Below are 12,264 nucleotides of genomic sequence, written 5' to 3' on the forward strand. Positions count from 1 at the left end.
ACAGGTAACATTCAGGTGGTCTGTAATAGTGCAATCATTTATTCTTTTTTTTACCAAACTAAAGCTGTGAATAGTTTAAACCCAGAGTTCCACTTTCTCCTTTTAATCAACTATAAAACAAACAGCAGCTAAAACAAGTTTTTATCAGCATCAATCTCTGGTGATGGATCAAAAACACTAATTAAAAATACATTCTTCATAAAACATCTTCACTCAAATTACAGTCTGTGTGTAACGGCTGTCTGCCTATCGAGGGTCGGGTTCTCTGAGGAGGTCAAATTCTCCACACAACTGTGTCTTTGTGAGGCGACTCAGCAGCTACAGGTGAGCAGCAGTGTCATGGGAACTAGCTTCTCAGATTTTAGGACTTTGAACCTCAGTTTGGAGAAACAGAATTCTTCTGAAGGGATTGATGAGCTAACGGCTAGTCACAGCAGGGCCAAGACCATATCATGGTTGCATTAACCCTCTCAGGCTCAAAATAATTTTTGATAAAAAGACAAACAACTAAGTCCTTCGGGGGTACTACTGAGTTAAAAAATACTCATGAAATATGTATGTGGAGTAACCAGGTAGGTAGGTTTTAACAGTTGCAAATCTGCAGCGCCTGCCTCCAGAGGGTTAATGCAATACTAATTTAGTTTTCATAGTACCTCGAGCAAAATTGATTTTACAGTTGTCAGTTTTTTTGTTAAAGTGGACATTTGCTACCAAAAACGTTATTTAAAATTAGCAGCTTGCTGTGGAATTCTGACAGCAGCAAAATAAGCTTTATTAAACAAAAATAACATTTGCATGAACATCAATGGAATATTTTAAATTTAAGGGCAGTAATCCACTTTTGGTCTTTGACCTGATCAAAACCAATCTTGTCTTCTCTAAACTGAGGTTGTTGAAGGAGCTATTTTTGACCTTAACATCCATTTCTATTTTAAAAAAGCATTAAAAGTGTGCAGTGTTTTATTTATGAAAAAATAATGCATAATTTAAAGAGTGTTACCTCTTATTGGTCATGTGTCATAAAACCTGAGCTTTGACTAATGCTGTGAAAGTTTGGTAGGGAAGAACAGTGGTTTAATAGTCTACCCATTTCATTTATCCTCTGGAATTACATTTGCAGTGAAAAAAGTATTCTTTATTGATTAAATAATATGTCTGTTTAGTTTCAGATGAGACGATTCCTTACTTTAGAGGACATGCAGCAAGCCCTATTGGTGAGCTAAATGTAGCTAAATGGAATAAACAAAGCATAAAAATTGTAATGAACATCTTATTGTCTAGCAATTTGCTAGTTAATGGGTATAATTTTAACTAAACTGTGAAAAGCAGCAGAGATGTGAGAAAAGACAACCACCTCAAATTAGCATTGTCATGGCAACAGCAAGCCATAGCAACGTGCTGGTGGATGATTGTTTCAGTCTCTGCCGTATCAAACAGACTGCTTAGTATTTTGTTTTTGAGAAAAAGCAGAGATTAAAGTCTCCTTTGGTGCCTTTAAACATGCTGAATAAATCAGCATTAAATAAGAACATTTGCATCACAAAAAACACTCATCACCAATGAATTCAAATGAATCCAACTTTATTCATACCATCCATAATTACAAAGTTTTGTGACCCCTTGTTCTGATTGTCTCCAGCCATTTGTTCTAATTCACCTAAAAACATGTAGTCCATCAAATATTTAATATATTAGTAAATAGTCATTAAACAAAAGAGGTTTTTAATTCACAGATAAATCCTTAAATCTGAGAAAAGATGGTCATGAGAAATAAGGGAAGACAAAATGTAACCGCTTTCCAAAACAAAATAACATTCTTTTTCTTGTCCACTTTAGCTCCATTTTTCATGCACATGAAAATGTTCCGATATAAATAGAAGAAAAAAAAAGATTTTTACTGGAGACAATATAATCTGAACGTAGCATTTTTAAAATCCCTTCAAGCATTTTCATAGAACCAGTGTCCATTTTCTAGAGATTACATCAGAATTATCTCATTCTTCAGATGGGGATGGGGGGGGGGGGGGGGGGATTATAAACAAAAAAAGAGAAAAAAACATTCTTCATTATGAGTCCCAGTCAGACAGACATCTACCTTCTTTCATGTATTTACCTCCTTTTTGCATAAATTACAATAAAAAGATTTAACAGGCGTTAGAAAGCATTTGTATCAGTAGTAATCCCCTACACACACAATGGCAGTACCTGAACGTCGCTTTTTCTATAAACACAGACCCAAAATGTTCAAATGACTTAGTACGACACATAATAAACTGGTTTGGTTATCATGCAGTTGTTTACAATGTGCTTATTGCAAAAAAACTGTTTCTCAAACTTTTTAAATATATTGAGCTGATTAATTTTGAATCTGTGCAGTAATGTCTTGTGGAATAAAACAGTTTCAGACAATGTAAACAATAAGTTAGCATCAAACATTGCAAGTCCTGTCATTTTGAAATCTTTGGATTTTTATTTTTATTCATACACACCAAAAATATACCAGTGTTGCAGATTTACAGCATTTTCATTTAATGTAGTTTTACAACAGATTCACATCAGAATGAATAAATTCAGTTTTACTAGAAAACAAAACAGGTTTGAGCTCACGGTAGTGAACAAATGGCAGAGTATCACCATCAGGATGAGGACAGTAGTAAGCATCTCTTTCTTTCTGTCAAATCTCACAAAAAGAACAACAGAAAGGTGTCCAGCCGTGAATATCCTCGTGAGCTGATTTTCCTCTAACAATGAAAAATCGCTGTGTCATGGTTTACTTTTGTAGTCATCCACAGCTAAAAATGGTCCCTCGTGTAAATTTGTATACCAACCTAGTTGAAAGCTGGTGACTTTGTCCTTTAAATGAGATTAATTAAGTGTAAGAGGAAAAAAAACCAAGCCCCATCCTTCCCAATACAGTGTTGCGTACCTTAAAGAAAACAAATTCAAACATCTAAAACCATTGTGTTTTTAAATAAATAAAATACATTTCTGTGCATCTTCTATTTTCAGAGCTGAGGTTTCCCAGTTAATCACGTATGTGTCCATTTAGCGTCTCCATCCCAATCCCCCTCACTGGCAGCAGTGGTTGTTGTAGTTTTCGGTTAGGGTCTTCTGCTGAATGATAGACGCCAACCACAATATTATTGTGTGGTCGAGCCATTAAGAGCCGCTGCTTTCAGATGAGGTCTCTGTAGCTGTGCATTATGTAAAACATGTACAGAATGAATATTTGATACTGCTGCCATATGCCTTATATTTAGTCTGCGCTGCCTGAAGTGGTTTATGGTAGCCAACGTGTGAGGGCATTTTCATTTTCTTCATTACAAAGGTTAAAAACACCATGTGACTGATAATAGCACATTGTGTAGTTTTAATAAATCTCACATTTATTTGGTGCCATGCTAAGATGGCAATGTGCTGGTTTCAAGGTGTACCACACTTTTAATAACAAATTAATTCAGTGGTTACAGCTTTGCTAAGGAGACCATGCAGGGAATTCATCTGTTCACACCTGCTTTATTTCTATGAGCTGTTAGCTCTCTATTTATGATGGCTCAATGAGAACCCCTTTGGATATTTCTCGTTTTGAAAGGCCCCAGAAAGGTGTTATTTCCTGTCCTGAAGCCAGCTGATGTCAGCTAGCTAAACAGTTGGTCAGGTTCCTGAACTCAATTCCCACAGAGCGAAACTTTTAAACGTTCTGTATTTTTAAAAATGGAAAGATTTCATCAGGTTTTCCCAACATGTGACCAATTAAGACCATACCATTGAAATATACGTAACTCTAGACAAGGCACCTCTGCCAACTTTAGTGGTTCAATAGTGATGCTGCCATGTTGAGTTTATGGAACCAGAGTCCATACATTAGCGTTGTAGGGATAAAAGTTCCATCTACTCATCACCAGCGCACACTCATGTGTGTATATGTAAAAACAACCCGAAGGATGGGGTACTCCCTTTTTAGCACCTTAATATCGGAGTTTACCTTCGTTCCCTTTCTTTTTGTTCTACACTTTCCAAACTTGTTAGGTCTCGTGTTTGATGAACATAAAGTACTTACAAAGTAGTCAAACTTAGGTTTTGTATTCACACTAGCTGCACAATCAGGTTTACAATTATGACATGAACAGACACACACACACAAACAATCAAAAAGCCAAAAATACTAACTGTATTGTTATGGCTGGAAATACTAGAACATGTAGATCACAAATGCACTCTCCACCTCTAAAACTATCTTAGACCTAGTTACATGTTTGTGTAGGAGCAGAAAACATGGAGTACATAAATGCCAAGGTAGGCAGACATGTCGTCTAGCGTCACCAGGCTTTGAGCAAACTACCAATTGTCTGAAAGTGCTTTATAGCTTAGGTTGAGCAGCTTCTACTTGGTTACGCATGTTCTTAATGCCATATAACCTTAGAACACGGGCCACAGGAGTTACTGTGAGAACACAATTAAATATTTAAACACTGTGGCCCACATGCTTCAAGTCTTTGTTCTGTTGAGTTCTTGTTTAGCGTGACTTTGCTATGGGTTTCTAGGGAGTTGCTGGTTTTCTGATAATTTCCTATTAGAAACATACAAATTTTATTGCAGTAACACCTATTTTAAAAAAGTAAACCCCAGACAGAGAAACCATGGTTTTTTTTTGTAAGTAAAGTCTTTTGACAGTGCAAGACGTGATCACAGCTGATGGCGCCGAGGAAAAGCAAGGAGCACTAATGGTTTACGCTTTAGAAAAGAAGAAGAAAAGTTGTTTTGTGCAGTTGGGTTTAATGGTTGGAGGTGAACTCATTATCTGGTCTTTGAAGGCCTGACAGCTGATCTCTTTGTGTTACTATGTCTATCAAGGACTTCAGGTGGCATACATTACCAAGCAATAGAATGAAACTACGGTCAAGAAACAGAAAAGAATAAGAAGCAAGTAATATGACACCATACCCATCTACTCTGCATTACAAAAGAACCAATGTCACCATCTCTTCATTGATCCCTACATGCACATACTGACTTCCTTCAGGGAACATCTTTTACACAAAACCCACATTGATCCACTGTAATCGGACTGCAGAACTACGTAAATTAGTTAGATTCCTGTGTAGTTCAAGTTGTGACTTCTTCTAGTCTTCCATTGCTAATACTGTCTCACAGACCAGACGAGGAACGGGTTATGGCTCAAGTCCAGAAATGACAAACCCTTTGCCTTCATTTAATTGTATGACAAAGGGTTTCTGGAAGGAACAAGAAAGACACCACACATTTGCTTCATTCTCCTAAAAGAACATTTGGTTTCCAAAGTTCTCTAAAAACCAAGCATCATTGTCTTGTGAATCAGGATGAGTAAAAGTATGTAGTCTGATGGGCACTTTTATTCAGATCTGAAAGGCATTGGTGTTTGAGGATTGATGCACTGACTTTGAGATCCCAACACCTGGTTTTGAAGTAGATTTGGACTTGCTTGTTGAGGTGGGGCCTTGAGCATTTGAGGGCAGCGGCAGGTTGCGTGGAACCTGAGTGTGACGAGGCAGGGTTGTGTGTATGGTCTGCTGAGCATTGTTTAATTTATGTGGAGTCCGATTTTGAAAGCTTAGTCGATGCCGGAGTAACTGGGACTGAAGAAGCTTAGGTGTATAAGATATCTCCGGCATGATGTACTTTAGGCAGAGCTCCTTTGCCTCCTGGCTGATATTTGATGGGAGGTCATAACCAACTATGCCAACTTTTTCACTGGGCTGCCAGGGGCGCAGTTCTTTGTTTTTTATCTCAGAGGCTGAAAGCTGCAGTGGCGTTTGCCCACCAAAACAGCTCTTCATTAGCCTCTCTTGGGCTTGTTGAAGAAGGTGCACCTCCTTTGCCACGCAGTCTAGTCCCAGTTCTGACAGTTTGACCCACAACGAGGCATTAAAGTAGTCATAAAGATGTGCATCTATGGAATTCCAGTCACGGATCTTTTCAGGAAGACCCGGTGAAAGACTCTTCTTAGAACTTTCCATCCGCATATTAAGTTTAACATACAGAATGTCCTCCAAATCCCAAGAGAGGAGATGACGAAGAAGAACTAGAGATTCATCAAAATACTCAGAAATCATCACCAAAGAGAAAACTCTCTCCACCTCTGCCACAAAGGCTTGTGCATAAGCCACGTCTCTTTTTGGCCGATCTTTGTTACCGCCCAGGTCAAAGGTCAAAGTGTTATGTGCGTACATGGAATACATCTCTTCTGGCCGGTAGTACCGTAAGGGGTCTGCTAAGAAGGCCTCTAGGGAGCCATTGGGGACCCTCCTGAAACTTTCACAGTGGTGGCTGTAATAAGTGAACAAAGATTCAAACATAGAAGCTGGCTCCCGTAGGATAGTGATGTATATCGTATTGTTTGGCATCAGGTGCTGGAGTGCAGTCTTATTGAAGCGCATGTGGCTGGTGATCATATTTGGTGGCAGCGTATGTGGATGTACAAAGTGAGATGAGAAGAATTGTGGGTAGCAAAACTGGTGACCACAGTTTGGTTTAGGCAACGCCATCATCAGGTTGTTGAGCTCAGCGAAACGAAACAGCATGTTCTGCATGGTGGAGCTGGCCGTCTTGTGGGTTTTAAGGAAGACTATGTTAGTATGCTTAGGCTTCAGACCTGAGGCAAGGCGAGCATGAAGTGTTGGGCAACCAAGATGCAGATCCTCAATGGTCCTTAGGGCAGAGATAGAAAAGAACATGAAGTCATGGTAGCAGCACAAAAGAAATTCCAAACACTGGAAAACAATGGCAGGTTGGACAAGGTAAGAGTTAGAACACACAACAGGTATTGATAGAAGGTAAACACAATAAGATATGGGGAATAATAAAGGCAGCATTGGCTAATTAAGGTCTTCTATGCAGTTGCACCTGAACATTTACAAACCCTTAAGCAATGTTTATTTTTCTGCATTTAAAATAGCCCAATGAATGGAGATAGAAAATAAAATGTGAATTACAGTTTGAAAATTACAATTCAGTCTACTCTCCGTTAAAGGGATATTCCACCCAACATTGACATTTTGTCTGTTGACAGTTGACATATTTTGTCTGTTGACATTTAGAGTTGTGGTCTGTTGGTGTGCAGGCAGCTTTGACTGAGACAGGAAGAGACTGAACAAGCTAGTTCACAAAACTAGCTCAGTTCTGGGTAACCCACTGAATACAGCTGAGGAGACGTGTGAAAGGAGGATGCTGGTGAAGATGACCTCCATCTAAAAATAAAAATAAAAAAAAAACCTCCCACCCACTGCATTCCACTGTGGAGACCACGGACAGCTCCTTCAGAGGCAGACTGAGACAACCCAAATGTACAACAGAATGCTACGGTAGATCTTTCATCCCCTCTGCAGTGAGTGAATAACTCGTCAGTTTAACCGGTACTGGCATTTTCCTGTTACACAAGAACATCATCCCACTGTCTTCATGACCCCGCGGGGTGAGGTGGTGCTCACTCCTCACCCCGCCACATGGACCTCAAGTGATAAACCATCAATCCTGCTCAATGGTCAACTTTCTTTGCGGGTTCACCCATGAAGACAGTGGGAGGGTTAAATACTTGTGCACCACCGGATTTACATAGTATTTCTGTGTCTCTTGCAGTGTACATAGATGTACCTTTGCTGCTGTAACAAGTGATTTTCCCCATGGGATCAATACAGTGTTCTATTCTATTCTATTCTATATTTCCTAGCATTAGATAAAAAGGGAAAAAAACAAATTTTAACCAGCCCAGTCATTCTCCTGACCCAGCTGTGCTCCTTTCACTTTAGCTTAGCATAAAACACTGTAAGTGGGTCCAAGTAGCATTGTGAGTAAAAAAAGTCTAAAAATTACTCAGTGGTGATCCCAATTCTGCTTGAAGACTTAATTAGACTGACTGGAAGTGAAAATGATCAGTAACGTAAAATAATCACAGGCACCATTTTAGACTTGGGAAGCATGGTTGAGGGGAAAATCTTTTGTTTATTTTTTTATGTTGATGGTCCTGGAAAAGGCAGTTCAAGCAAGCTACAATTTGATGAAACAAAATTCTGGTCCAACCCCCTTTCTTCAGAACTCCCTCCAAGTCACACCTTCAGAATGCAGGAGACTCGATAGATACTGTCAAACTAAAAGCATAAGATTATCCTAACTTTTCAAACTGTTGTTGACAAGTTTTCTGCCTTATTTGCTGCCATATGTAACGCATTTAACAGCTATGTCCGGGCTTCTGGCGTATTCGTCGTTGTCCACTGCTAGTCGGGAGTTCTTGTGGACTCTGTCCCCTCTAAAGGTTTATGAGACATACGCCACTAGGATGTAGATTGGAGATCCAATGGGCTGAGTTCAGGTTACGTAAAAGGATAAAAATGTAGTAAGCTAACCAATATAGCTAGCTTAGTTGTGGCTTTGCCTCCTATTAACTGTCGTTTGTGCACAAAGGGGTACACGTAGAGGGGGGGAGGGACAGTCTGATTGATGGATCAAGATCTCATCATTAAGAAGAGGACCTTCCCAATGACTGGATGAGGTTTTCCCAGGATTGCTCATTTCAGAGATGATTACAATTATTTATTTTATTTATTTATTTATTTATTCACAAAACGTTTAATTTATTGGTTGCCATCGGAAAAAATAGATAAATAAAACATTCCAAGCAATATGGCAAAAATGCTCCAGAAGAACATCTCCTACTCCACCTTAATATTTTAATATCAAATTGATATGCCTGTTTCTAAGAGCTTTACTTCTTTAACAAGATAAGTACATTAGTATATTAGACATAGTACATTCGTACAACCAAAAAGACCTGTTGTGATGAATCCTATGCATGTCATTTACAGGTTGTAAGGGCCAATTTTTTATTAATATTTAAAATTCAGAAATGAAATTTAGGGCTGCACAATATTAGGAAAACCTGTGATATTCGATAACAGTGCTTAATACTGCGATATCGATATTACTCGCGATACATGAACAAATATTAAAGTATGCAGTGTTGATGTCGTCTGGCGTGTGACGTCTGCTCTGGGTTCAAAGCAAACAAAAACTAATGTATGAATTCCATTACAACATAACATTTTTAGTGCAAAAATATGCAGATGCACCTGCTACTGTATTAGCAGCAAAACAACAAACTGCATGCAGGCAGTTTCTCAGTGACTTTAAAACATCACCATCACCATAAAACTTTTTCTGATGCTCCAAATACAGAAAAACATCCCATACCAGTTTTTTTTTGAATAAATAAAAAAATCTGAAAATAAGTTTAAATGTTAAATAATAGTTAACATCACTTAAATGCAACAGCAAATTCTCTCATTGCTACTGAACATTTTCTCCACTTATGTGGTTATGATATAAGGCTATTGGGAATTATTGCTGCAATTGGGAAGTGATCTGTGCAGGCCCAAACTAGGAGAATATTAAGATTTTCTGAGGGAAAGAGAAAAACAATTGTCTACCTTTCAGAAGAGGAACTGGCAAAAAAAAACTACATGGAAAATATGTGAAAACGTTTGTTTTTAACCCTAAATTGAACAAGTTTACCTAGATCTTAAAAAGCAGCTCAGATGATGAAACTGCAACTATGATTCTGATAACAAGCTAACAAATTGAACTAGCTCCTCTTAAGATAACCGGCTAGCAGAGCTTCTTACTGACAGTTTATGTGCAGCAGCAAATCAACTATCCTGATTAACAAGGTTATAAAAGCTCATAAATGAAAAATCACTTTGATGTGTGGGGGACTTTTCCAGGCCCTCTTTAGCAGGGTGGGACTGGGAGGAGAGTGCTGTAGCCTTTTAGCTGGAAGCTAACCGGAGCCTGGGACTAACATCACCACCCGGTGGAACACTAGCGACACGAAGGTGGGTTGGTTCACCGGCACGTGTCGGAGTCAGCCCGGTAAAAATGATTAACGGCACCGAGCGGACTCACGTTCACATTTGAAAGCAGCGCTGATTCCAGAAACCTCAGCACAAAGTGCGTTCGTTGCTCTGAACCAACATGACGAACAAAGGAACGGCGCCGCTAATGTTCGGGTGTTGCTTTCCATCCTAAGGTCTAGGTAGGGGGCAGTCGTATTACGTGAACTGACCCATCTGATTGGCCGCATATCAGAAGGGCTACATTTGATTGGTCAAATAATACTTCTGCGTAAAAAACAGAGCTGGTTTACAAAAAGTTGATGTATGACACGGATGGAAATGTTGAACCAAACATTTATTGCCGTTTTTGAAGTGCTTTGCGATGGGCCTATCGCACGTCCTGTTATCGCGATGACGATAATTTTTCAATATATTGTGCAGCCCTAATGAAATGTATAATTAATGTATTACCATGGCCGTTCCTCAATACCCAAGTACGCTAGTACATTCTTGTGTACTTGAAAAGTATATTCGTGGCAGGTAAAGCAGGAAGTGGGCTGCATGGTGGTGCAGTTGTTAGCACTGTAGCCTTGCAGCAAGAAGGTTGCAGGTTCGAAACCAGGCTGCAGCCTTTCTGCATAGTTGCATGTCCTCCCCACGCATGCGTGGGTTTCCTCCGGGTACACCGGGTTCCCCCACAGATCACAACATCCCCTATTGGTTAACAATTGTATATCGCTTTGGATAAAAGCGTCTGCCAAATAAATAAACATAAACGTAAAAATAAATTCCATTCTACTGATTATGGGAGGACAAGGACGGAACTGTGTCATGGCAACAAGTGCTGCGTGTTGCTACGGTTAAAAGCACGACCTGACATGAAAATAAAAGTCTACTTTAAACCTACATTAAGCAGAGGAGGAAGCCTCAAGTTTCACATTTCCAGCACCTACAATGCAGCTCTAATCCTAATTCCATCACAGTTTCAAGCTAGGAACCAAAGAAGTCCAGTTGCCTTTATTTGAACTTCTTTGGATTAGCATGCCTGTATGACAGAACCTTAACCAGCATAGTGGGTTGGCTAATTAGGATTTTGAGGGATCGTATAGAGTCTGAAAACAAATACACACAGCAAACTTTACAGGTTACACAAAATTATTTACAATATCAGACAACTTAGTATTTCTTTATTTGTATTTCTGACTCAAAACTCTACAGTTATGAGCATTCTACTCTACCGTTTGGAGTATAATGGTTTGCAGGGCATTGCATTAATGGATACTTTGCTGCACCAAGTCTACAGAAGGATGCATTGATGCATCCTCAATACAATGGGTGAGACAACACATCACATCACATCCAGGGACTTTGACTGAACTTGCTATGATGCATGCTTAGGAATGGAACATCTCTTGGGCCATCGTTGATGACGTTTCACGAGGACATGAGTACACAAGTTCAGACAAGTACACATATTGAGAAACAGCCTATGATTATTGCATAATTATCTAAACCAAAAAATGAACAAGGTAATATATAAATTTACTAAATGACTACCAGCACAATGGTACCATGACGGTAATGCTCCTATATGATTATTATTATCATCATGAAAGAAAATGACATACACTGCCACTGACTGTGTTCAGCTATTTGTTGAAATGTTGGGGTGTGTTTGTCACTCACCAGCTGAAATTATGCAGCAGAAGACTGACAGTACAGATGAAAAGGAGGACCAGAAATATCTTCTTCTGTGACATCTTTAGCCAGCTCATTTCATTTGGACTGTGGAACACAGAAAAAACTGGTCAGATGAGGGAGAAAACAAAAGTTGTAAAAAAGCATGAGAATAGTAAAGATTAGAGTCAGCTGTGGTTAATGTTTATTAAAAAATTAACCAGATTAGAATTGAAAATACAAACAGGAGAAAAGATGAAAAAGACAAAAACCAGAAGGGTGAAGATGGGAGGTGAAGTGAACAGGGAAAGAGCAAACAGGATAGATATTTAAACAGTGTGATGAGAATTTATTCAAGAATGAATGTTGGGATCCATTAGCAGGACTGTAATGACACTTGGCTTTGTTACTCAGTAACAGCATGGTAAATTATACCTTTATAACTATCCAGTGTTATTATTGGCCTTGTGCAATTACCTTTAATTCAATACAAAGGTGTGCCTGTAAATTAGGTTTAAACAAGAATAAAAGAATAAAGACTCCACTTCTGGAAAAAATCTGCATCATTTTAATCTGGAAAGGTTCCACTTAGATCCCAAATGCATGACAGCAACGACGGTCATCTCTCTCTTGATTAAACTATTCTGTTACCATCATTGCCTATTGATGAGAACAGAAGCTCTCCTTTTTCCTTACTCCTTGATATGCAACTAAGTGGAGAGGC

General features: G+C 38.9%; 1 protein-coding gene across 2 annotated transcripts in view; it reads right to left on the reverse strand.

Annotated features, from left to right (window-relative positions):
* Nucleotides 1-1,564: 1,564 nt before the first annotated feature.
* LOC107377035 (galactose-3-O-sulfotransferase 3) overlaps nt 1,565-12,264 on the reverse strand; it is a 73,607-nt gene continuing 62,907 nt past the window's right edge. For both annotated transcript variants that reach the window (XM_015946409.3, XM_054747481.2), the window contains exons 2-3: nt 11,550-11,648; nt 1,565-6,687 (exon numbers count right to left, since the gene is read on the reverse strand). In XM_015946409.3, coding sequence (XP_015801895.3) covers nt 5,376-6,687; nt 11,550-11,648 — 1,411 coding nt within the window. In that variant the 3' untranslated portion in view covers nt 1,565-5,375. The remainder of the gene's footprint in view (nt 6,688-11,549; nt 11,649-12,264) is intronic.

This window comes from Nothobranchius furzeri, chromosome 2 (assembly GCF_043380555.1).
Source record: "Nothobranchius furzeri strain GRZ-AD chromosome 2, NfurGRZ-RIMD1, whole genome shotgun sequence".
Classification (NCBI taxonomy): domain Eukaryota; kingdom Metazoa; phylum Chordata; class Actinopteri; order Cyprinodontiformes; family Nothobranchiidae; genus Nothobranchius; species Nothobranchius furzeri.